Source organism: Echinococcus granulosus (assembly GCF_000524195.1).
Source record: "Echinococcus granulosus chromosome Unknown EG_S00028, whole genome shotgun sequence".
NCBI classification, from domain to species: domain Eukaryota; kingdom Metazoa; phylum Platyhelminthes; class Cestoda; order Cyclophyllidea; family Taeniidae; genus Echinococcus; species Echinococcus granulosus.
In genome coordinates this window covers 647,104-671,600 of record NW_020170408.1, presented here as the reverse complement: position 1 = coordinate 671,600, position 24,497 = coordinate 647,104, and the positions used below count along the sequence as shown (strand labels likewise).

Here is a 24,497-nt window from a genome sequence, read left to right as displayed (position 1 = left end):
TCATGCTACTAGCACAAACTCCCTCCTCATCCCCCTCTACCTTCTCCATCTTCTCCAATGTCACCTTCACCAGCAAATGCGCCAAAATCACGCATAGAAGGGAATTGCTCAGAATCCTCAGCATTGCCAAACACGAGGGCATCGTTATCAACTGACAGGGAATACGCTTCGTCGTCTCCCGCTTCCTCTTCAAAATCATCTTCGAATTCGCCGTTGATAGCTTCTTCATCCTAATGGTTAAGCACAATTAGCCATGAATTGGTTCAACCTATAGGACTAATTTTACCGTGACTCGACGGTGAGGCTTTACACTTCGTTTTCAATGATTTTTCGTCAATTTCGGGCTATAAGCCTCAATTAACCATCTTCCTGTTCCAGTAATTAACGAACCTCGTCCCTTCCCCCTTTCCAGGTTCAGGGTTGACACGCACCGTTTTAGCGCATTCAGTGGACATGGTAAGAAGTTTTTTGTCTGTTTGGGCGTGTCATATAATTGGACATTTCTGACACATCGAACAAGTGTCTACGCCATTTGGTGGATGAATGACTATTGGGGGAGGGGGGAAATACAAACATTGAAAGATATGCCCGAGGGACATAAATTCACCGGTGCCCCCAATCCCATAATGTTTATACTAAGAGAGCAATAGGAAACGCAAAATGATGGCCACACAAGCGTGATTGACGTCCAACCAGAGGCAAGACCATGAGGGGTAAAGAGCACCTTAAAATCTCCACAAAAAATTATTGACTAACATATGAAAAGAATGCAGAAAAATTAACCAGTAAATGTAGAAGGTAGAAAAGAGAAATGGATTTGAGCAAAGTTAGGGAACAAAAAGAATTATTTTGACGATCTTAAGTGAAAATACTGAAACAATTGCCAACAGCTAGCAGACACTTTACCGGGGTTAAAGAAATAATAATCAGTTCAAACCAACCTCCTCAACTTGTGGTTCCACATCCATATCCCCCTCATGGAAGAGGCTCTCGTTATCATCATATCCCCTCAAATAAAGTCCTGCCAGTTTCCTCTTCCCTACCTGTCCTGTGGGTATTTTTCCTTTACCCATGGGACTCTTCTGTACAAAAGTTGCTTCAGTTTTCATCTTCTTTGGAGGCACGGCTTTCTTCACTTTCGCTGTTGCTGGCATAGTCATCATCTTCTTTCCCATCGGATGAGTGATGATTGGTGCACGCGTACTCTTCACAAATTGGGTCGGAGTGGGTTGCAATTCACTTGGGTCCATGAGTGCACGAATGCGGTGAAGCCGATGATCTACCGCTTCCTTCAATCGAGTCAATGCATCCTCCTCTTCTGTCAGTTGACGCACCTTGATCACCTTTTTGATGGCTCCACCGAAGCTTCGAACCACATGGTAGCGCACTGACTTATTGCGATTACAATCAGGAATTCCATCACCATTTGCATCTGGATCCAAATAGTCTGGAATACCTGAAAGATGAAGGATGAAGCAAGTAGATGTCATATGAGTCGAGAAGTCGTACCATCATTGTCATCATCGTCGTCGATATGATTAAGGAGACCATCCCAATCAGAGTCCTGCGTTCGATCGATCTTGCCATCGTTGTCCATATCATCGTCTTCTTCATCCGGAATTCCATCGCAATCCTTGTCACCTGGATCACCCAAATCAGCTGCCATCGTGTTTGCTTCGTGTTGTGCTTGTTGAGCTAGAGAAAAATAAAAGATACTGAGGACCCGGCGTAGTTAAAGAAAAACCACTGTTATCAAAAGATACTGCATCTAGAGGTCAGTGATATACCTATCCATAATATTTTGGAAAAAAAGGTGCTTTTTCACTTCGAAAATCGACATTTCAACTGGTAGAGTTTGTCACAAAAAATAATAAACCTTCAGCCAGGATACACAGCTGAAGTGAGGTCACATGAGGTAATTGTGGGTCACAACACTCAGAGGCATCAATTGAAACTAACCCGTCATAGCCTCGAGATTTTTGGGTTTATACATCAGGAAGGCCATGTGGTCGGGATCCAGGTGGTCAGGGATGCCATCATTGTCGTCATCATCATCCAAATGGTCTGGAATTCCATCACCGTCAGAATCTCTAGGTTGACAGTCGGGTATGCCATCACCGTTCGAGTCCTCGTCTTCAGAGTCTAGAGGAAATAAAACAAGTCGATGTTAAACGAAGGTTTGGTGTAGTATAAATTTATTCTGGGCTAAAAAGACATCCACATGAATCCCCAAATTTCACGACTCACATTCCTTTTGATTTACTTTCCATTTACTCACAGAAAAAATATCAAAAGCCCGGAATGACTCACCAGGGATGCCATCATTGTCATCGTCATCATCCCATTCGTTGAGGATTCCGTCATTATCACTATCCTAAAGGCGCATACGAATAGTACTAATTAATTCGCCTCGACTATAGAGTCACTTCATTTCCACCACTAAGACCCATATTCACCTGTTTATTGTCAAAGTACCCATCATTATCATCGTCAGGATCAATGATATCTGGAATACCATCGCAGTCGTGATCCTGTAGGTGGTCAGGAATGCCATCGTCGTTCATATCATCATCAATAGCATCTGGGAATCCGTCGCCATCGGAGTCAATCCCAAGGCCCCTAACTCCATCACTGTCAAGATGATCGGGGATTCCATCATTGTCATCGTCACGGTCGAGAATATCCGGAATTCCGTCCTAAAATCAATTAAAAGACCGTAGAGTATTTTCCATCCCATTTAGTTAGAAGTCCGTCCTTTCAATGGCTGGTGGCCTAGAGGGCTACGGCTAAAACGCAGAGACGACCATGAGACCATTCTTCGATCTTCAAGTACTCCATTTGGCTTTCTAATCAACTATCAACCGATGAACAAACCTGACATCAGTACTGAGCTTCCACATACAACTTGCAGTGACTTGGCACTTTGTTTACTTGTGAGTTCGACTCTGAGGGCTCCTCAGTCCCGCTAAATTGTACCTCTACTAGGCGACAAAGCCTATAGTTTCTCAAACCTTCGGTAATTTAAAAGTAAATGCTCTCCCAAACTGTCTCGGCTTGTTACAACTCGGGGAAGTACAGTCGAGTTACATGATGGTGAAAGAAAAAAATTACAGTACCCGATGAATTTTAAACGAACCAATTTAATATATAGTTAACGATCTGACAAAGCTGGAACTCGATAGATATTATCTGAGAATTATAATAAATTGACATTTTGTTGAATCGCTGTGGTTATTTTGGCCTTGACAAATTGAACTTCCACTCCACGTTTTCAGTTCTGGGCCACCCTAATAACCTCCCAGGTTTTCATTATGCCAGCAATGCATCAACTTCCACACTCCCCCAGTTTATCAAGATTTCGAGGAAAATGCAAAGCACTACAGAAATGGCTCATTTTACTGCACAGAAAAATGAAACAAATCCAGAATGAATGAAGTGCTTGTAGAAGTTAAACAGACTTACATTGTCACTGTCACGGAAGAAGTTGAAGAATTTGTGATTTGGATCTTTGAGATCTGGGATACCATCGTTGTCATCGTCGGTATCAATGTGATCAGGAATTCCATCCCCATCAGAATCCTAAAGTCCACAAAATACTACTTAAATCCCAGTCAACGGCGCTGCGTTTAACTTTCTCCATTCCCCTCGTACACTAAAATCCCTGGAATGCCAATACGCTCCACTTTCGCACACCCCATGAAATAACCGATGAGCTCTTCCAGATCATTTCTGATATTACCGAAAAAAAAGTATTTGCTTTTTTCAGCGAGGTAGCCAAGAAGCAAATAAATAAATCCGTGCTTTTCCCCTCCTTGCCACGAGAAATAGGTAAGTACAGAAATCCTCGTTAAATATTTTGCTTTTTAAAGAGCCACTATTAAAATCTGCAAACCTTTTTTAACAAGACAGAAGTAGGATGAAAAGCTCAACAATGTAGTCTCTGGGTATGCAGAAAAGGACCAACCCAACACATCTTTGATTGGGCCCCAGTTTTATTTCTCAACTGTCTATTCTCCTTTGAGCGCAATCGTATGACAGTCTATCACTAAGGCAAAAAAGGTAATAAATAATGCTTGAGGTCAGGAAAAACATTATTAGAGGAGTACGAAGAGGAAGAATGAGACTGTATCTATCTTTTCACAGCTCAGTTTTGTCCTCATCCCTTTCAAAGAAGAGAAAGAAGCCCTTTCTACGCACCTTCCAGGCGTACTGTACCTAGTAGACGGAATAATCTCAACCACAATTGCTGTTTAACATTCAGCATAGAACCAAACATATGCATGCACAAAATAAGCAGGGTTGGGGGAACGAAGTGCCACACGCCTTAGAAGCCTGTGGTGGATGAATTGTTCGGTGAGAATTAACGAGATGTTGGCACACTCATTAGTTAAACGATTTCTCTTCACAAGGAATCGGTTTTGTAGTAGCCTTCAAAACCTACGGTCATCAACCATTACTCAGCTGCTTCTTCGACTTCTACCCCTTCCTTGCCATCCGACTTTCCATCATTATGCGTGCTAATCATGACTGAACGAAATCAGTGAGTGATAGGGACTAAGGATTACGACTGATCAAAAATAGATCTTCCTAAATGCAATGTACTGTCTAGACCATTTCTACTCGTTCAGTTCTGCACCCTCTCTCAAACGTTCTGCGCAGTAGCTTAGATGAAGAGCTCCCCGAGCCTCGCTGAGAGGGTAAATTCGAATTAAGAGGAAAGTGGTAGATCATAAGAAAACTGGCATATAAATCTAAAGGTTAGAACTAAGTGGCTTTGGCAAAATATACCAAAGAACTGAATGGCATTTTCCACAACAAGACAGAAAAAAATACCTGAATAACGCAGTCTGGAATACCGTCCCCGTTTGCATCCAAATCTTCAATATCGGGAATTCCATCATTGTCATCATCGTCGTCGTATTCATTGAGGATGCCATCACGGTCACTGTCCTGGAAAATTTAATGCATTCAAGGGAGGCAAATCCTTCAAACCTTGCATCACTCAGCAGCATTTAGATATTTAGGGAAATACGTTTGTTTGTATAGGGCCATCAACTCGCTAATTTTGACCATCGGTTTATTCTGTGTGTGTGTGTGCGTGTGTGTGTGTGTGTGAACGCCGACCTGACATTCAGATTAAATGTTATGCGAATGAAATGGAATTCCGCTGCCTCCTTGAATGACCTTCCCTTTTTTCGTCTATGCAACAGTAAAAAACCTGATTCTCGAAGGACTCGAAAAATCTGATACGGTGGAAAATCGTACTCCCCAACTCTGGTAAATAAGTTGTTAGGCAGTTTATGAATAACAAATAAAAAAATATATACATACTTGCCACTCTATTTCCCTACTGATTGCTCCACAATTTGATTTTACACGTCGCACAGTAATTCCCTTCTTTTGCAGGGAAAAAAAGTAAGCAAACTGTATCACGTCGCAATTCTAACCCGAAATTGATTGCTTAGTAGTGCAAAATACTACCAAGAAGAATTAAAAGTATTACGCTTCGCTGAATTGCACTACTTGCCCTCCACATCCGAATGATAACTTGAAAGTCCACCAAAACTAAAATGCAAATTACTAAACCACTGGCCTAACTACGTATCTAAGTGAAGCTCGCAGTTCGGGTCACGGGAAGCACGAGGCAATTGCCCAGACCAGGTCACAAACGACCTGTCAACAAGCTCATTTGACACGCTCCCTTTTCTACCAACTATTTGACAGGAAAGGTTACCCACTTAAACGCCACTCGAGAGCTTAAATAAAACGGGATTTTGGAGTCCATCAAGTTCGTCAAAAAAAGTATCTTGACGGAACCTATTAAGAAAATGTGTATGATGAAAGCAAAGCTGTGTATACTACGCGGTCTCTGGGATCGCCACGTTCCTGCCGCCACACACGCAGACTCTAAGTCAATCTTATCGAATACTGATGACTTGAGGCATTACAGTGACAGATATGGATGGGGGAGTAGGTTTCATAGCCACACGTTACCGTGGTAGTGCTCCACTGATAAAGGTTGAGGCAGTTACTTATATCGCGGATTGAAGACACCTTAACTAAAAGCGACTGAAATAACAGACTCGCTCTCTCCCCTTGTAGCGACTCCTAGCCAGATGTAGTCCACCTTATGAAGAAACCTGATACGCATCTTATTACGTCTTCGTGGACGACTTTCATTCCTAATTTTACCTAGGAAAAGAAGCTGTGTCGCAGTAATTAAATCGAGCATAATTTTCATTTCTGTCCCACAAAACTTCTGCAGATAAACATTTGACGTGTGGTAGCTCCGCAATGCCGGTATTTAGCCATAGGGAGACTTCACGAAGCACCAAGATGTCATAAAAAATACCTACCAATCATTGTTCGAAAGGAAATGACCTCAATTTCGAATTGGTTAACATTACGTCGGGGGTAATTAAAGGCATTTTCAGAGAAAAAAATTTTAGTCGTTTTTGCCCACCTGTTTCTTGTCGAAATATCCATCGTTGTCATCGTCTGGATCTAGGTGATCGGGAATCCCATCGCAGTCACGATCACTCCAACCAACAGCAGCCATCATCTTGTTCAATCGCACCACATCGTCTAAAGTTCTTACTATAAAGGAAAAACCATCTTGAGGTGGTACTTAAATTGACGTTAAATTACCCACTTTTTAGGCTTGAACATGGAATCCATGCGATTTTTTGGCTACGAATCATCAATGCATTGGGTTGAATTCACAAAAAGAAAAAAATAGAGGGAAGTAGGGAGGCAGGAGGCCAAAATTAGTCAATCGCTTTAAGTTTGTTAACAAAGAGAATTGGAGGGGGCATGCTGATTGGTTGAACACGAGTAGGTGTATTGGACCTCACAGCTCACAGTTCTAGACGAGGGTCTTCGAAAGACACATTCATACGTGGCAAAAGTTTTCGTTCATGATTAAAAACCAGCAAAAAGATGACGAAAAGATGATAGACATCGAGGTGAGACGTGCCACATTCCATGAGAAATGTAAAAGTTCTTCGAAACTTCACCCAGGAGAATTAGCACTGATGAAGGAAAACCGTAAAAAGCTATTCACAGATAGGAGGATTTAAAAGTATCCCTGCCATGAAGAGTACGAAGAGAAGAAAAGAACCAGACAGCAACGTGATAAGCGATTACTGTAAAGTAAAGAATTTGGCATCTATGACTGCAAAAGATTGGCATGGCCTAGGTCAGTATTTGTCGCTTCTTCATTCAAATTAAGTATGCGTTTTGCAATGTTGGGATGTGCAAATGCATTCAAACGACTTTTCCTATTTTTTTTATTTAAACGATAAAAAGGCACACACATTTTAGCGAACCGAAAGTTAAAGTGGGTTGAACAGGTGAAACCTATTTTTGTAACAAACATGGATGAAGTTTGAACGGAAACTATGTGGGAACAGACCCAATCCAAGGGGTGAACTTGAACCACCCAATCAAAAAGAGCGACAGAGAGGGGATACATTACGGATGTTTTGCATATTGAGGGGACAATGCGCCCACGGTAAAAGCGATTAAAAGAATGTACACACAATCGACCCTGTCATTCGCTTTGAATGTAGTGGCCTGAATAATAACATATTACATGCTCTAAGTAGGATAGGCGCCAAATTGAGGCAGGAATTCGGGAATCGTCTTTGGTGAAACAAAAAAAATCCTACTGCTTTAAGTTTCGAGTTATCGGGGCGAAAAGCAGTTGTAATGGTCAAATTGATAAAATGAGAACATTATCAGAAAAAGTAAATTGAGTTTAGGATGCACATCGCTCCGTCAAGTGAATTTTTTTACTAGCATTGATTAACATTTATAAGTTTGAAGATGGACAAAGAAAAATTGAACTACTTTTCCTAGACGATGAAAAGAGCATCAGTTTCGATGGTCTTTTACTATCTTTTTTTCAAAATAATGGTAAAATCAAAGCGACACCAAATCCTAGGAATAAAAGTAGAAGCAGTATTCTGATGATTGACACAAATCAACTCCTTTCCAAAATCGACAAGTTTTACTTATGGACTATAGGAAGAGCTTTCTCCTCTACGCCCTCCCCCCCCCCCCATAAGTTAACCATTCTCATCTCCTTGATGATGGCATGGAGCCGGTGATACGCAGTTTCCGCCAGAAGCTACCTTCTATTTTGCATCTAAGATGGCATTGGAAGCCATGTGCACGTGGCACGCGGATGCAGCGGCAGTAATTAGCCCGTACGCACACGTACGCGCACACACAGGGGGACACACTGCGCTAATTGGCCGTTAGCCAGGGGAGCAAAAAATCGATAGGGACCAGGGCCACACCAACTGACCAATGGGAGAGGTGCACAGGGAAAACAAAATAACTGATGTTTTGCGTGATCTGATGTAGCGCGTTCAATACGGTGGCGTCGACGACAACGCCGACAAAGTGGTCAAGTGGAATTGGCCAAATTTACTACCTCGTGATGCCACAGGAGAGAGGAAAGGTAGCACCTTAGAGTTCTGCATGCTTCAATAGATGGCTAAAATTGACTACTTTAAATCAAAATTATGGAGCACTTTTTGAGGGGGGACTTTTTTTCGAATTTTGGAAGATAAATAAAGGTGACTGGGTGAAGCCGTATGTTCATGCTCCAAGTGGTAGAATACCCGAACTTATTGCTTAGAGGCAGGCTGAAGTGATAACACCGCGTTTTTGAAAGCCCAGAGGTACCCCATATTCCTTTTTCAATTCTTCATAATCGGAGTTGGTTTGAGGAATTGTAAATTTTTGATGAGACGATAGCTCCGAGAAAAATCCTATACGATTTATTAGTGTAAGTAACCATTCTGATGCTCGACACCCCACCTTATCCAGCATGTCAAGAGAGGTTTTAACGTTGAAGATTCCAGTTTTCAGATTGGTGGAGCTCTAGCTACTACGACAACCTTATCATCTTTGGGTACAGGGAATTTGCAAGGAACAAAAAAACGGAGCACGATTCATTTTTATGCACACACGGGGAGTTGACAGGTCAAAAAACAGCACTCGACTAATTAAAATAGATAAAGTAATTTAATAGGGCTAGCTTAATTCATCGATAGCTGATAATGGTATCCAAACTCTGATTTGCTTATGCAGAAATTCACAACTTGACCAAATAAAAATAGACATTTGCGAATATTCACACAGAGAACGTGCAATGAATTTTAGCCTTTAGTGAGGAAAAGTTGTCGCACTAGTTTAAATAGTTCACCAATCGTTAGGACAAAGTAGCGCACAGACAATAGTCACGTCCATGCAGTGGAAAGCCAAAGCTAAAGATCGTGTCTGCGTGGACTTCTGGAACATGCATACTCTTTCGACGATTACAAAAGACCACAACAACTTCTCAAGGAAATCGTTAGTCGAGTCATGCTTCTAAGATGCCTAGCTTGACATTTAGACGCAGAGACAGAGAGAAAGACAGACAGCCAGACATGGGTATAACTTACTGCACGTCTTTCCGTGTTCACATTTCAAATCTGTAAAAGTGTGAACCATTGCAGGCATGTGTGAATGTATGAGTGGATGGGCGAGTGGATGCGTGATGGAATGGACAAATAATGTAAATCGCTAAGTTTAATAAGCATCAAGGATGATTCTTGAGAGGAGATAACTATAGGGGATTTGCATGCAGGGTAAAAGAGAACATACATTCGTCGATGACGGGTTCGAGGAAATCGGGAATCTGATCGCCATTTCTGTCCTCCAGCATATCGGGGATTCCGTTGTTGTCGTCATCCAGATCTACGTCGTCTGGAATACCATCCATGTCGGTGTCTAGGACCTTCTTTTTGTTTCCGTAGCGCAACTTCAACTTGTGATCCGTGGTGTCGAGACGGCAGTCGGGGATTCCATCGCCGTTGGCATCTTCATCTTCCTTGTCAGGAATTCCTGTTGTGGAAAGGATTAAAGACTACAAATCATCTGGTTCCCAGGAAGATTAATAACTAAAACTGCATTTCTGGAGCTGGATAATGCCAAACCAGCCAAATGGGTACATGAAGGTATCAGTGAATTTCGGATATTCCACCATCGTAAAACAGTGTCAACAATGACAGGATTGCTGAGTGATTTGAAGTGAGCCAGACCTCCTAGAGTTCCAACGCGTTTAATATGCAAAATCCAAAACAGCCCCTTGTTAAACGTCCCCACTTGTAAAGTTTTGATGTTTCTCCCCAATTTTATGTCATTTATTCGAAATCTTAAAAATTACATAATCCAAAAAGGCAGTTATTCAGTTGCAGAGCATTTGTGACAGACTTAATTTTACTCCCTCTTTATTGGCTTAATACAAGCTCAAGATTTCATCAAAAGATTTAAGCTTTTCTATTAACTATACCTACTTCATACAAATAACAGTAAAAAAGGCTTAGAGACAGAAAAACTTTCCGAGTAAATAAAATATTTAATGAATTAGTCCAGACCCACCATCGTTGTCATCATCATCGTCAATATGGTTGAGAAGACCATCCCAATCAGAGTCTTGCGTTCGATCCAGCAGTCCGTCATTATCAACATCATCATCTTGGTCGTCAGGAATCCCATCGCAGTCGTGATCCTCGTAAGTAGGCACCCATTTCCTGCTACTATTTTTGTCCACCAGTGGATTAACTTTCACTTGCTTGTGCGCCACAGGCACTGGAGACCGTTTCAGATGAACTGGATTTAATTTCTGCGGCTTCCTCACTTCCGGTTTTCTGGGCTTAGGTGTTGATTTCGTAGGAAACTTTGGTTTGGGAGTAGACGGTGCGGCATTTGCAGGTTGTTTTTGAGTCGATTTTGGTGGGATTTTTTTCTTCACTTCAAGTAAATTCCTCTCGCCCACTGTTACAACGTAGGAGGGATTACGATTAGAATTTTAAAGACGTATAACGTGGATAAGAGTTACCATAAAACACTAAAGCAAAAGAACTCACATCTAAAATCGCCTTCTTCGCTTTCCTTCTAAAAATAATTGCAACCCAATAAACACAGAGTTCTTGTCATCATACCATAGCACGGAAAACAACCTTAACCATAGAAATCCAACTAAAATTGAGCTGGCTCTTGGATAAAAACGTCACAAGATGCATCCACCAAATTGAAGAAATTGTGTTTAGCAGTACCAAAAATATTTACAGCAATTGAAGCCCAAACTTACGTCAAATTCATTGCTGCCCAAAGGTACGTCAACATCATCCAGACTAACAAAATACCATATTTTTAGAAGTATCTCACTTACATTAAACCCTGAGGATAGTGAGGTTCACATGAAACATTAGAAAGGAGGACGTCTAAAGCAATAATGGAAGAGACCAAAACGTACACAGAGATAAAAAAACCAAAGAAAGAAAAAACCCGCCGCGCATAGTGGAGCCCACTCTTTAGGCAACTGGACCCAGTCGAAAGGCGGCGACTAATAAGAAACTGAAATATTGAGGTCGATTTATCATTGAACTCGATAAACTTAAACAAAGACCTATAAAGCCTAAAAGCAAAAAACAAAGCAAAGCTGATTTACGTTTATCATTGTTAATTCTAATACGTTTTATTGAACAAAGTTAAACGTGGTGCAAAAAATCATTTTTAGCCCATTGATATAGCAAATTTGAAAGGAAAATGGAGATCGTTTTAAAAATTCTTGCAGTCTACAAAAATTTAGCTCTGCCTTTTATTGTCAAAAAAACATGGAAATACACATTAAGCTTTGAAATGGCTTAGTTGAGTTATCAGCTCTATTTTTGACAGTCTGTCGAATTCGTTTCTAATTACCGTCCATTTGATAAAACGGCGAGTCTTACACTCATGCATTAACTTGTTTAACGGAATTTGCTTTTGTAAAGTCAGTTATATGGCGTCGGCTTGACCATTTATATTAATCCTTCCATTTTCTTCCGTGCTCTTTCAACTTCGCTGATATTTTGATGATTTTATAATGCCACATTATGAGCGAATGCGCTGCATTTAGTAATTTTAGCCAATGTCGTACGAAGCGCTTTTTTAAATTGACCACTTCCTACCACTAGAGTTATGTGTACTTGGTCACCGTTTTGAAGACGAGAGGATGCATAATGTTAGTGTAATACGATAGTGGTTTATCCCTCGGTTCTGGTGAGGCGCCACTTTTGTACTTCGAATTAGCCCCCTTGTACCTCGCTGGGTGGGCTGGCCTTTTGGGCCATGCCAATAGCCCAGACACCTTCTCCATGCTGAATATATATATTCTGCCCGAGTATTTTGTCTTCTTTCGTCTTCAGGGAGTCTCGGGACGCTACATTAGTGTAGCGTCCCAAGACTCCCTAGAGACGAACGAAGACAAAATACTTGGGCAGAATACATATTCAGCGCAGAGAAGGTGTCTGGGCTATTGCATGGCCTGAAAGGCCAGGGCTAATTCAAAGTACACAAATGGCGCCCCACTAATACCGAGGGAAAAACCACTATTGTATTGCATTAGAGTAAAATACACATGTAATGCTCTGGGTGGTTACTTCTCGGCTTTGGTAAATAGGTCACCATGGTTGACCGCCATTGGGCCTTGCCTAATGGGCTGGCCTTGGAGTCCCTTCTGTATGTCGGGTATACGTAAAACCAACTAACGAATTTCATTTGTGTATTCCTTTATTCTAGAGACTAATTTTATGCTGAGTGGAAGCATAAATTTGGGTCCTTAAACAAAAGACCTTCACAGAAATAAGTGACTCCTGGAACATTACTAATTCCTGTATAAACGCAGAGCCCGAAAGTTCGGTCTAGATATTCAATTTTAATCTAATTCCCGATGATTCTGAATTTCGAAAATAGAACATGTGGGAGTTCCATTTTAACACCGTTCGTCAAAGTGGCGGAAGAAGCAACGGCATTAATTTTTCTTTGTCACCTGGTAACACATTTGCAGACTAGATATGAAAAGTTGGGATAAATTGACTCACCCTCTACAGAATTTTACCAATCGTCACAATGATACGAGGTGGGATCGCAGTCGAGTTTACATGTGCAGTTTTCTAAGTGGCATCGAGGCAGAAGTCCTCAACCCTAACTTCGACCACTATGTCGGGTGATTTGCATAAACAAGAGCCTCAACTGCGCAGCAAGAACGCTTGATCCACCATACCTCCCTGGTGTGGCAAGATGACTCGACGTGACAGCGGTGTATCATCCTCAAGAAGTTCTATGATTTATGGGTGATAATGATAATGAAATGCAAGGAGGATTTTCGGAATGAAACAAAATTTGAATGTCCGTGCGCGCAGTGAAGTAACTTAGACACTTTGAAAGGTATCAGGCAACCACTGGTGAAGCGAAGCAAATAATAGGAGAAGGCCTCCTAAACAGGCACCACTACGATCTGAAACTCCTTTTCAATGCCGCATGAGCACACAAATTTTGGTTTTACGTCGTGATCGCTCTAGAAGGGAAAAAAATTGACCCGCTCTTTTGTGATTCAGCTGTTGCGTGTCATGGATGGGTGGGTCGGAGTGGGAATGGCTGGTAAGGCAGCCAGTTATTCAACCAGCAAAACATAAACTACAAACGTAGGTGGAAGAAATGTAATGTTAACACTTTTGAAAGGCTGACTAATCCTGGAGCCTCTTGAAGGAAGCTATTCTCGCACACCTCCAAGGCAATATCGCAGGAGAAATGGGTGATTTCCCCTCACCCGGGAAACAATTTTGGCTTCATTCTATTACTAGATCTGCATTTAAATATGCGAAACAAAGATAGTTTGGTTAGAATCAAGCTGACTCTCAAGGTCCTAACACCTTAGTTGCTAAAGAGGGGGATAAATTAGGAATCGTCTTGAATGTAATGTATCAACCTTTCGATTGCCACCAGATCTGATGTAATTAAACTATGTCTGCCACATCTCCCCTTACTGCGTAACAAATCAAATGAGGAAATTTTACAGTCTTGGCGCCGAATCAGTCCTATTCCACAAGATAATCCAGCTGGAATTACATCCATTTCATTCCACTGACAATGGATGAGTACGGGTTCAGATTGAGTGGAAAAGGGGAAGCGATCACGTTGACGGATTGACACCTAACTACCCATGTTTCATACTTTTTATACCTGTTATTTAAAACCGAGTAAATTTCTTGAATTTCTTCCCAAGAAGTTTCGACAGAGCATTACAATGAGGTAGACTCAAAGCGGTACGAACCACCTCCTCACACTAAAACGTCTGATAAAGCGATTTGACGGCCTTGGCATTAAAGAATCTCTATCGGGTGATACTCGTAGGGGTCACTCCGCTTTCAGAAGCAGCTAGGGCCGCTTATGCAGTCGGAGGAGCTCACACTTCATGCTGCAGACAACAAAAAAGCCGATTTGGGATGCGGGGATAAATGATACTGCCACATGCTCAACTATACCCTCTGTATCCCACTGATGAGCGTTCGCCAAGCTCCGAATGGGGACGATCGCATGGTCGCATGCCAAATAGAGCAGACAGGTGGTGCGATCATGACAAGTTGTGCATAAATGAACATTTAAAAAGATTTAACGCTAATTTATGCGTCATCCAAGTAACTCTCGACAAAAAATCAACCGCTTTTAAACACTTTAAACAGGCTTCTTGTAGTGTCGATCTAATCCCCTCTCTAAACTAGGGAGAATAATCATGTTTGAACAGGAAAAACAAACAGAAATACACGTAAAGCTTAATCTGAGGTTGTAAATGGTGAAGGGGAAATGGAAACCACAACTGAGTAGAACGAGTGCATAAACAACAATAAGAGGAAAATGAATTCCTTTCCAAATAAACTCGCGTTTTCTCAAAAAATGACGGAGGCCAAAGTCTCGAAGAGGCGGGAAGCCGTTCCACCGTGGCTTTCCTAGCCTTCGTTGAAGCGGTAATAAGCTGCACAATGAAATCCTGTCACCTCAAAGCGTTGGAAGCATGGAAGTTGCTATCCCCTACTTCGGCAAGGTGAATTCTGAGGAAGTAGTTCCGTTGAAGGTATACAATTATCAAGGAGAAGTACCTGAGAATGCAATGGTCGTCAAAGTGAAACCGAAATCCTTCAACACAAGAGGGTAGTCATGCATACGAGAACAGCGGAGTGGGCTAATGAAAACACAACTGGCTGTCAAGTTAGTCAAAAGTGAAGTGAAGAGTAGGAAGTGCACCGCCAAAGCGGGTCAACTACCTCCAAACGCAAATTCCACATATCCAACCCGTTTAGAAATCCCAAATGATTTCCACAACATTCACCTATCAACAAAACTCACATAAAACCATCTATTTCAACAAATGTGAGAGACGGAGAAGAAGCAACACGAATGGAAGGCAGAGAAAACAGACGCAAACAGGAGGGAGGAGAGAATTAATAAATGCCAGAGAATGAAGTGGGTGAATGAAGCCAAAACTGATTGTCAAGAGAGAAAAGGAGTCAGTCAAAAAAAGGGGGGAAGGGGATGAGGGGAAACAATCACTTCTTCTTTTTCATGGTAGCAGATGCGGCGCCGGATAGATTACCCTGTTTCGCCTGCTCCGCTAGCTGTTTGCGTCGCTCAAAAGCGGCCATCTCCTCGGAAAGAATGCGCCGTTTCTCTTCCAACTTCTTTCTCTCCTCTGCATGTTGCTTCTTTATCGCCTCAAACTTCGCTTGCAGCTGCAAGTCAGGAAGGAAGCAGTATTTGCAATGCATACGAGAGGTCTCCAAATCAAACCTGAGATGTCACAGAAGTATCGCACACAGTGGCAAATGCTGCAGGACTCAGACGGTTCAAAGCAGAACAACACATGGGAAGTTCATCTTTCTCGAAAATTGGATCAATACAGGAAAAAAATTGCCACGAGACCTACGAGGTAGTCTTTTTAACTAAACAATCAGTTACCGAAAAACACCTCAGCGACATGCCACCGATTGTCGGTACAGGGTTTAGTATGCAGGTACGCCTGTCACAGCGTCTAGAATAGGATTGAAGGAGCCCTTTCAAGTGTCAAAGCCTAAACAGCCTGAAGTATGACGACACTTCGATTCAGTCTGAGAATTAAGGCAGTTTTCAGGTGAGCGTTGTGTACCAGTCAAATCAACTTGGTCGGCCTCCCAACAGCCAACACTTCACGACAGTTCCGTAACGTACTGTCAGCCTGCTATTACACCTATGCGCTCCCTACCGTGCTGATGACCTCAACCGCGCACCGCCGGAGTCACGGGAGGGGTGAGGAGGGGAGAAGGAACAGCTGCTAGCGTCTTACAAGGGGTTCTGTTGACTAATGAAACAACTGCAAATGATTTCATCTAAAGCCATCGATCACCATCAGAGGCGTTAATGGAACAGAGGCTTCGCCCGGTCAACGCAGCAATGGTCCCAAGACCATAAAACATCTCCAAAGAGCGAACCTCAGGGCCTTCAACAAGATATCGAACAGACGCTGACATAAACACTACTGATTATCAGCAAAGGGATTGTTAAAGAAATCAGGCAAAGGGGATAATCGGTGGCAGAAGCAGAAACGACACCCGAACGAGGCTTCTGAACCAAATGCGTTTGCCGCACCCTAGGAAACCAGCAGCCCAACACATTTCTTCACTGACGTGCAAAATATAGAGTTCTTACTAGAAAACGGCTCCACCTGCAGGTTCCGCTCCACAGACTACTAAGGGGGAATGACCCTGAATGACCCATCCTATGAATCTAAACGTTGTCTCGGTAGAGGAGGGTGCGGAGTGGAAGGATTGCAAGTCGGCTGTGGGAAAGGCGTTGCTGCCTTTTGGGGGACTGCTGGAGATGTCAATGCACCATAGAAAAGTTTGCTTCGATGCCCTCGTATTTCTCATTTACACATAGGATATCCAAGGCAGGCGGATGTTTCAAAACTCACATTCAGACAGACCTCAAATTTACCAAGCCCAATCAAAATGCCACAAATGTCCAATGTAGCCTTCCCGATTTATTCGAACTTTTTGGCAAAAGAAACACCTCCGCACTGAGATCTCCCCTTGATTATTCTGTCAGGAACTTGACGGCCCCATGGTCGTGGACAACTGTTCAGGAAAAGGTTCACTTCCCACATTTTGGCGTACACTGGGTGTCGTGACTAGGAAGCCGGCTGTCCTCCCCCATTCCGCAACCCGCTGGGATGGGTGCGTGAATGTGCCAGAGGAGTACAATGAAAGGCCGCCACTGTTTCCACTACCTAGAGTGCGTTCCATGTCCCAAGTTTCAAAAGCCTAATTTGACTTAAAGGGTTTCCGTTGGCTCAAACTTGGTAAATACGCAGTGTTCACCAACATTAACGTTTCTTAAGCACGTACTGGCATTACTGAGTTATTAAAGCTTCGAAAACTAGGTGCATTCGATTAAATCGTGATCCGTGATATTATTCACTGCTATTTCCAAACGATCAAAGCACCTTTTGGTCGCTTGAACTCTGCCTTCAACCGGATTTTGAGCTACCAGGTGGCCGAAAAAGACGGCGTGGATTTCGATACAGCTCATTCCGATGACTCGCGGCAAATTGCAGATCATATGGAATCGGTTATTTATATGTACTGCAAAGTGTAGACACGAGTGGTGAAACAATTCATTTATACACCTAAATCTCCTAGGGTAGAGGGAAGCCGTGAAAGCTACTAAACACATGGGTGCTGCATGATGTACACTAACGGATGGCAATAGATTTCCAGCCCGTCCTTCGCTTCTTAAACACACTACAAAAGTAGATCATGCATGAGGCATACCTTAGCATTTAAATGATGCGTGAATAAACGCATCACTTACCATATCCGCGGATGAATCACTCACAACCATCCACACACACCTCTAGGCATGCAAGAATTTATACCCACAAAACTGTACTGCGCCTCTCTCTGTGTGTGTGTAAACTGGAAACGGAATTGTTCGCTTAATGAAGGCCAAACAACAATAACTTCTAAGATCTAACGACCTACTCAGCAGGATCAAGTTTAAAAGCGCGCAGCAAAATACCGTTAGGGACAGTTAGAAATTATGAATGGGTCAGAAGAAAGTCCTATTCTTAAATGTAATCCAAATCTCACACCACCCAAGGGGTTGGAAAGGACGCCACTTAATACTCAACCTCTGTGTTCTCCTGGTGGCACTTCCACACACTCCAAGTGATTTCTGTCCCGTCTTGGTAGTCACAGTGAACAGTACCAATGAGGAAGGAGACCGTGGATACAGATGATGACTAAGACAACTTTGTTGCTCTTGGGGAACAAAAATGTTTTACAAGTATCTTACTTCCGACTATTTCTGAATATATTTTTCCCGCACATCTTCGAGTTTTGTCCACCAGACAAACCTCTGCTGCAATTGGTCGCCCTTAAACAAAACAAGGCGGTAAACAACTCCATCTGCAATACCCCCAGCAGTAGTATGCTCCCTCGATTAACAAGTTATCCTCACTACAAAAAGTCCAAACTGCATGATACCTTTTTGGAATGTACGTGAAAGAAGTGAGGAACAAACTGATGACCCTCGAGGCTTACCGTCATCTGCTAATTCATGACAAGGGGAATACATCTGACAAGACACTTTCATGATTCTTCCTCCCCGGTGGATTGAAGGTTCTTATCACGTTAATCATGAATTATTTTAGCCGACAGCAAAATGCAATTCTGCAGAGAGAATTCAGACGGCTACATTGGTAACAGCATAATAAAATTTGGGATAGATGTAGTGGACTTCTTAAATGCTCAAATGAAAGAATGAAGTTGACTACAGATGAGTGAACCTGCAGAGATGGATGTTGAAGGGGACCCCAAGGTCAGGAGAGAAGCAAAACTCAGACCCAACAAGTAGGGACTGCTTAAAACAGAATAACTCGGGAGATATTTCAAGTACGGAAAAAACGGAACACTGACCGCATTAAAGCTTCCAAGATTCACCAACACATTTGAATTTGGAAGTCTCCTCACCCTGGCGGAAAATCAATCGCAAATGCTCAATTCCTGTCCTGCAAACAGATTTATTTCACGGGATCAAACTCTGAAAAAAACGCCAGCGGTAGCTTTGAAGCAAAGCAAACTATGCGAACCCATTCAGTTTCCCGTGATGGGGCCCTCACATTGGCGCCGTGAAACTGCGTCAGCCCTCACCATACGGTTAATCTCCTAGCCCCTCGGACGTCACAGCCGAGCTACCTGAATACTTGCCTTTGGAGGGGTAACCTAAACTTTGCCTTGGTGGCAGCGCGACAGGACGTCTGACGCCTTTTATCCATTGGAAAAAAAGCAAAGGGCAACCTTCAGTAACGTCTCAAAGAAGACTTGCATCAACACCACTTGAATAAATCCTTTTCTGGCACTAGTAAACCGACTCCCTCACTCGAACTACAGTACTACTAAACAGCACTGGCTAGCCACCAGTGATGTAGCTCACCTCGCGTTCAGTCTCCTTGAGAACTTGTTCCTTCTCTTTCACACGCTGGACAAACATTTGACGCATCTCCTCCTCCTTCTGCTTCAACTCCTTCTGCTGCGTCTCGCGGCGCTTCTCGTACGTCTCCTGCAAAGCACGAAATGTGAGGGAACAGGTGACACGGTTAATAAAAGTTGCACCTTTTTCCAGAAATCTTGTTGGCGGGAATGAGATAAATGACCCTCTGATAACACTCATGCAACCAAACGATAGTTTTGAGTAAATAAGACATTATCTGCACAGGTTCGGGGAAGAAGTGCGTCTCAGTTGAAAGATCAGCAAAAAAAGTTTTAGCGAAAGGAAGAAAAGGGTGTTCAACCAAAAGCATACAAAAAACAGTAACTTTGTGCGGCGACTGATTCAACTTAACTATTCACGTTACAAAGAGTTTGCAAATGTTATAACCAAATCGAATAATGGTGGGTTGCACGGACCTCTTTTTCCAAGAATAGAGGAGCTGCCTGAATGTGATGCACCTCTCTCTGGGTAATCCCCTTTTAAACTTTTTAAACACTCCTACCACATCTTCCCCAAACACTAGACATAATTTGATAAGGAGGCATGTATAAATTTGAGCCTTGAACTAAACAAGCCAAAATTACACCCAACCGGATCGACCGACAATTTATGAGAGCACAATAGTAGGTACCACAATGACGAACTGACACGTCATAAAAAATGCCTTCTACACGTTTCCACCAGTTTGGTATCGTGGAACACACAGGCCCGAGCGCACTGGAATGGTGCCATAGTAGTAGAGACCATTAATAAATTTAAAGCCACCTTCTTGACAGAAAAAATGATAACTTTAAGACAAAATAAGTAATCATATCAACCAGTTTCCATTTCTACACGGTCTTATATCACATCCTGTATGCCGAAAGCATACTTTGTTCCATATCTCAAAGCACAAACAATTTTCACTGGGTTCAGAAGATTAAGAAGTCCAATTAATCAAGTGTTACAATCGTGATTTCATTGAAAAACCCCTTTAGGGTGTCCCTAAACGTACTTTACGTGATTACCGAATACGCCAAATAGGAAGCCAAATGCATCCACTCATCTGCCACATAATTAAATCCTTAGTAATGCGACTAGATCTGAAAGGGCACCAGCTCTCTTAAGCCAAACCAAAGATTTAGAAGAAGAAGAAGAAGAAGAAGAAGAAGAAACAAGGAGACAGAGGTCTACCTGCAGAGATATCTTCTCATCATCCCTAAATCCCATCTCCGAGAGACGTCGCTTTCGATACGTCTCGTAGTGCACCGTGTGCGTTCGCTCACGCAAGTCTTCCATGTTTACCCGCAATAACATCTCACGTAAACGCACAAAATCGCAATGCGCCTCGTTCTCTACTTGCACACAGCCCCAGGGGTACTGACGTACACGAAGGGTACGTCCATTCACCTTGGCCTCCTCGGTACTGCCTACCACTGCAAAAGGCAGCATCTTCTGTAAAAGGGAAACAAGTGAAGAAAGTAAGGCAAGAACACCGCGATTAAGAAGAATGCATCATTTTTCCACAGTGCAGGCCTCCACACCTACGAGAAACTCAATTCTCGCTCATCAGCGAACATTTTGACTAAACGCCGCAACCATTTGGTTAAAACACATATCAAATGCTCCTCAGTTGGATACTATTCAAAGATTTTCAATTTCAATAAGGCAGAGGCTCCAAGAAGTTAGAGGACATCGACCGTTGAGCCTTTTGCTGCTAACCATCAGTATCAGGGCATTCAAACACGATTTACTGGCAGAGAAGAGGGCGACATCTTCAACCAGAGAGAGGGGCACGCCAGATAGCCCAAACATTACACTATTGACAAAATGTTGTTCCAAGTATTATCGAGATCAACATTGTTAACACGAGGAAAAAGCGTTTATTGAAGAGGTCAAAAAAGGCAGCAATGTTTCAAAATGTTCTTATATTTGCCCATTTCATCACTAATGTCATTACAAAAGAAAACAACACTTCCAGTAAAGTGGCAAGATGGAGCAAGCAGGCGAGCAAAAACGGTGCTCCAAAACTGGCAGGCGCAAGTCTTTTAACCCCTCTTCCCAGTCTATGACCACTTTCGCCACTGTTGGGCCTTGTCAGTACCTGATTCCTTATCATTGCATTCAGGTCCAACAAACTATCGTCTTTAATAAAAATCGATACAAAAGGAGGAACAAAATACAGCCAACTGGTCAAGTTCATCTTTATTTGGCGGTACTTTGGGTTCGAAAAGAAATGATATGAAAAGAATAAGTAGGAGACACACATTTTGGGCTGAAGTAAGTAAGTTTCACTCTATTTTTCAGACAACGACTGATCCTGATGTAACACTTCTCTTGCACAATCGCCACCTTTAACGGGTACATAACTAATTTGGGAAATAGCAGGACTTTTGATAAGGAAATGCGCAGAGAGACTTGGGATTAAAAACGCAATCAAAGTCGGTTTATTGTAATAAATAACCCCGAGAACAGGGGAAATATTGTCCGTATCCAAGTCACAAGCGGAAGCCACTCTCCCCTATTAATTGTACGCGCATAAACACAGCGAATGCCACCACCACTGCTACCACGAAAAGGAATGCTCACTGCAAGGAATAGGTTGAACAGAACAAAGGGCACCGGTTAAGCGGCTTCATTTATCCCCATGCTCATGATTATTTTCCTCACGACGAGTATTTAGCATATACGGCCTCAATTGCTCATTTGATAACCAAATTTGCAGCATGTTTTCGTGTAGAAGCGCACGAATAAAACGCTCGGCCTATCCAAACTATGAATAAGTAATGCAATGAGGAGAACAAATTCTATACACACATCCCACACAAACTAGCCTCAAATGATAGTGAGTACTAAAAAAGCACCACTATTGCATCAACATCCATACAAACGAACGAAAAGCATGAATCTGTGTTGAATAGTGCAAGACAATGATGATGCCTTCAAAAGATCTAGCTTAAGAGTCCTACAAAATCAGAAACTCTCACCAACACCTAATTTGACAAGCTAAAAGCTAACGTTCGGAGAATTCCATTTTGCACGCACCTTTCACCACATAAGCCAGCATTTAAAAAACCCCACCGGTCAATCAGCCTCAAACTTATCTTACCAAAAAAACTATACTTGTGGCACTTAGTGGCGACACTCGAAGCTTTCCGACTCTCCAAACTAGTCGCCAGTGTGCTAATCCTTTCCTCTCGCACAATGTTTCTACCTCCAAAGGCATACTTCGCCAATAAGGAGCAGTTTTGTGCCTCCCACAACATATCACTAGCAACAGCAACAGCTTACATTTGTGCTCTCGTTCAGTTCGCTCACCATCTCATCATCGGTTGGAAATTGATACAGACGAATGCCATTTGCCTTCACCTCCGACATCACCTTCGCCTTAAACTTCGACAGCTCTGCCTTTGTGATGGTGTCCGACTTGGCGATGATCGGGATTATATTCACCTTCTCCTGCAACTTCTTCATTGCCACTAGATCCACTGACTTTAGGCTAATTTTATTTTCCCAACCATCTCACAAACTTCTTACCTGTGTCCAGTTGGAGCAATGAAGTACAGACAAACGTGAACTCGTGTATCATGATAAGTGTGCATTGAACGCTTGATTTTCAGCTCCTCCTGCAAGTAACTCTCGTACTGCTGATCCAAAAACTCCACAACGCTGTCAGCACTATAAATGATTACATATTACATCAAACTACCACGCAAAGACAAACAAACCTGTTCTCCTTATTGATTTGATCACCAAAACCACAGGTTTCACTGACAGTCAGCTTCAGCCTTACATTTCCTTCTTTTAGGTCTTCATATCACTAAATAACAAACCCAAGACATAAACTCACCGTATGTCTTCGACTTCAACTTGACGTCTGTTGAATCATGGGAGGAGGGCGTAAAATCAAACTTCTGATTAAAAAGGGTTTCGATGAGAGTAGACTTTCCCAATCCAGTCTCGCCTATTGCTATCAGCAAATTCTGCACTAACTTACCAACACATAGAATATTAAATACGAAGCCTTCGCTAATAGACTTGTCGACAATCTGGTCAGGTAGACTGACGAAACCCACATGCCCATTCAGCGTGAGTGTTCTACAGTCGGGATTCTACACAAGTGCGGAAAGCCAAATATTGTCATACCTTCTTCTTTAGAGCATCCACAGTCATTTTGCCAGTCTCTTTGTTACGCTAAGACCAACACCCAACTGAATTAGTCTAAGGTCACGGGGAACAGCAGCAACAACATCACAATCTCTACCATGCTCCTAGTTAATTTGAAGCAGATGTTCTAAGGTCTGGCCTATTTATAATGATGCAACTCTAATCGAATTTTTACCAATTTTTGCGTAGTGTCACCTTTAATAACTTCTAAATGCAACAAAAACCATAAATGAATCAATCAAACCAATTATCCAAGTCACAAATATTTGCTTCGAAATAAACTCACAGCCTGCAAATAATGCCTAATTCAATGAATTTTTCTTACAACTTTACGTTGCTTTTTTTATCTTATAGTTAAGTATTATCAAATGGTTTAAAAATCTATGCAGTGCCAGGCGTCTTCGCTGGAGTCATTATAAAGTAGGTGGTGTCTAATGGTACATATTATTAATATAAATGTACATTGTGATGATAGTAATACGGCCAGAAGTCTAGTCGATGGGCGGGACTTCTGCAATGTTTCGGCAAATTTTAGCTCCTCGTGTTAAATACGCAATCATTAAAGGCTCTACCTTTATTCAGACCCTACGTAGCATAGCCCCCGGTCAAAGCCAGCAGTCTCCAACCTTTTTTGATGTCAGCATTACACATTCTGCACTGGTGCTATTACTTCTTTCGCCTTCAGGAAAATTATGGACTATGCACTAAAATCAACTCTGATTTTTTTGACTGGACAACAAACTCACGGTTGCATTAAATATTAAATTACCGCCTTATTTGAGTATGTTGAAAAATTGCAAGTGGCGTTCATCCTATTAGACGGTAGTGGTTGGGAGAAAGAATGCTTTTCATAATACAAAACTTAGCATGCTTAGGTTCGACCAGATAGCCATGCCCCGTTGAACAGAGCACTTCATAAAGCAACAAATTTCATCACAAACTCTACTCCCTTT

General features: G+C 42.3%; 1 protein-coding gene across 1 annotated transcript in view; it reads right to left on the bottom strand. All coding sequences in view use genetic code 11, as the record gives it.

Annotated features, from left to right (window-relative positions):
• EGR_04507 (Septin-10) overlaps positions 1 to 23,550 on the bottom strand; it is a gene marked incomplete at both ends in the record, with an annotated part of 32,278 nt that extends 8,728 nt beyond the window's left edge. The window contains 23 exons of the mRNA XM_024493756.1: positions 41 to 230; positions 942 to 1,456; positions 1,510 to 1,695; positions 1,960 to 2,142; positions 2,311 to 2,374; positions 2,457 to 2,696; positions 3,463 to 3,579; positions 4,834 to 4,950; positions 6,464 to 6,597; positions 9,456 to 9,485; positions 9,658 to 9,897; positions 10,435 to 10,830; positions 10,923 to 10,950; positions 11,147 to 11,189; positions 11,228 to 11,279; positions 15,467 to 15,602; positions 19,342 to 19,467; positions 20,572 to 20,832; positions 22,669 to 22,876; positions 22,915 to 23,055; positions 23,106 to 23,187; positions 23,228 to 23,489; positions 23,524 to 23,550. Of these exons, the coding sequence (XP_024351870.1) occupies positions 41 to 230; positions 942 to 1,456; positions 1,510 to 1,695; positions 1,960 to 2,142; positions 2,311 to 2,374; positions 2,457 to 2,696; positions 3,463 to 3,579; positions 4,834 to 4,950; positions 6,464 to 6,597; positions 9,456 to 9,485; positions 9,658 to 9,897; positions 10,435 to 10,830; positions 10,923 to 10,950; positions 11,147 to 11,189; positions 11,228 to 11,279; positions 15,467 to 15,602; positions 19,342 to 19,467; positions 20,572 to 20,832; positions 22,669 to 22,876; positions 22,915 to 23,055; positions 23,106 to 23,187; positions 23,228 to 23,489; positions 23,524 to 23,550 (3,778 nt within the window). The remainder of the gene's footprint in view (positions 1 to 40; positions 231 to 941; positions 1,457 to 1,509; positions 1,696 to 1,959; positions 2,143 to 2,310; positions 2,375 to 2,456; positions 2,697 to 3,462; positions 3,580 to 4,833; positions 4,951 to 6,463; positions 6,598 to 9,455; positions 9,486 to 9,657; positions 9,898 to 10,434; positions 10,831 to 10,922; positions 10,951 to 11,146; positions 11,190 to 11,227; positions 11,280 to 15,466; positions 15,603 to 19,341; positions 19,468 to 20,571; positions 20,833 to 22,668; positions 22,877 to 22,914; positions 23,056 to 23,105; positions 23,188 to 23,227; positions 23,490 to 23,523) is intronic.
• Positions 23,551 to 24,497: the final 947 nt, after the last annotated feature.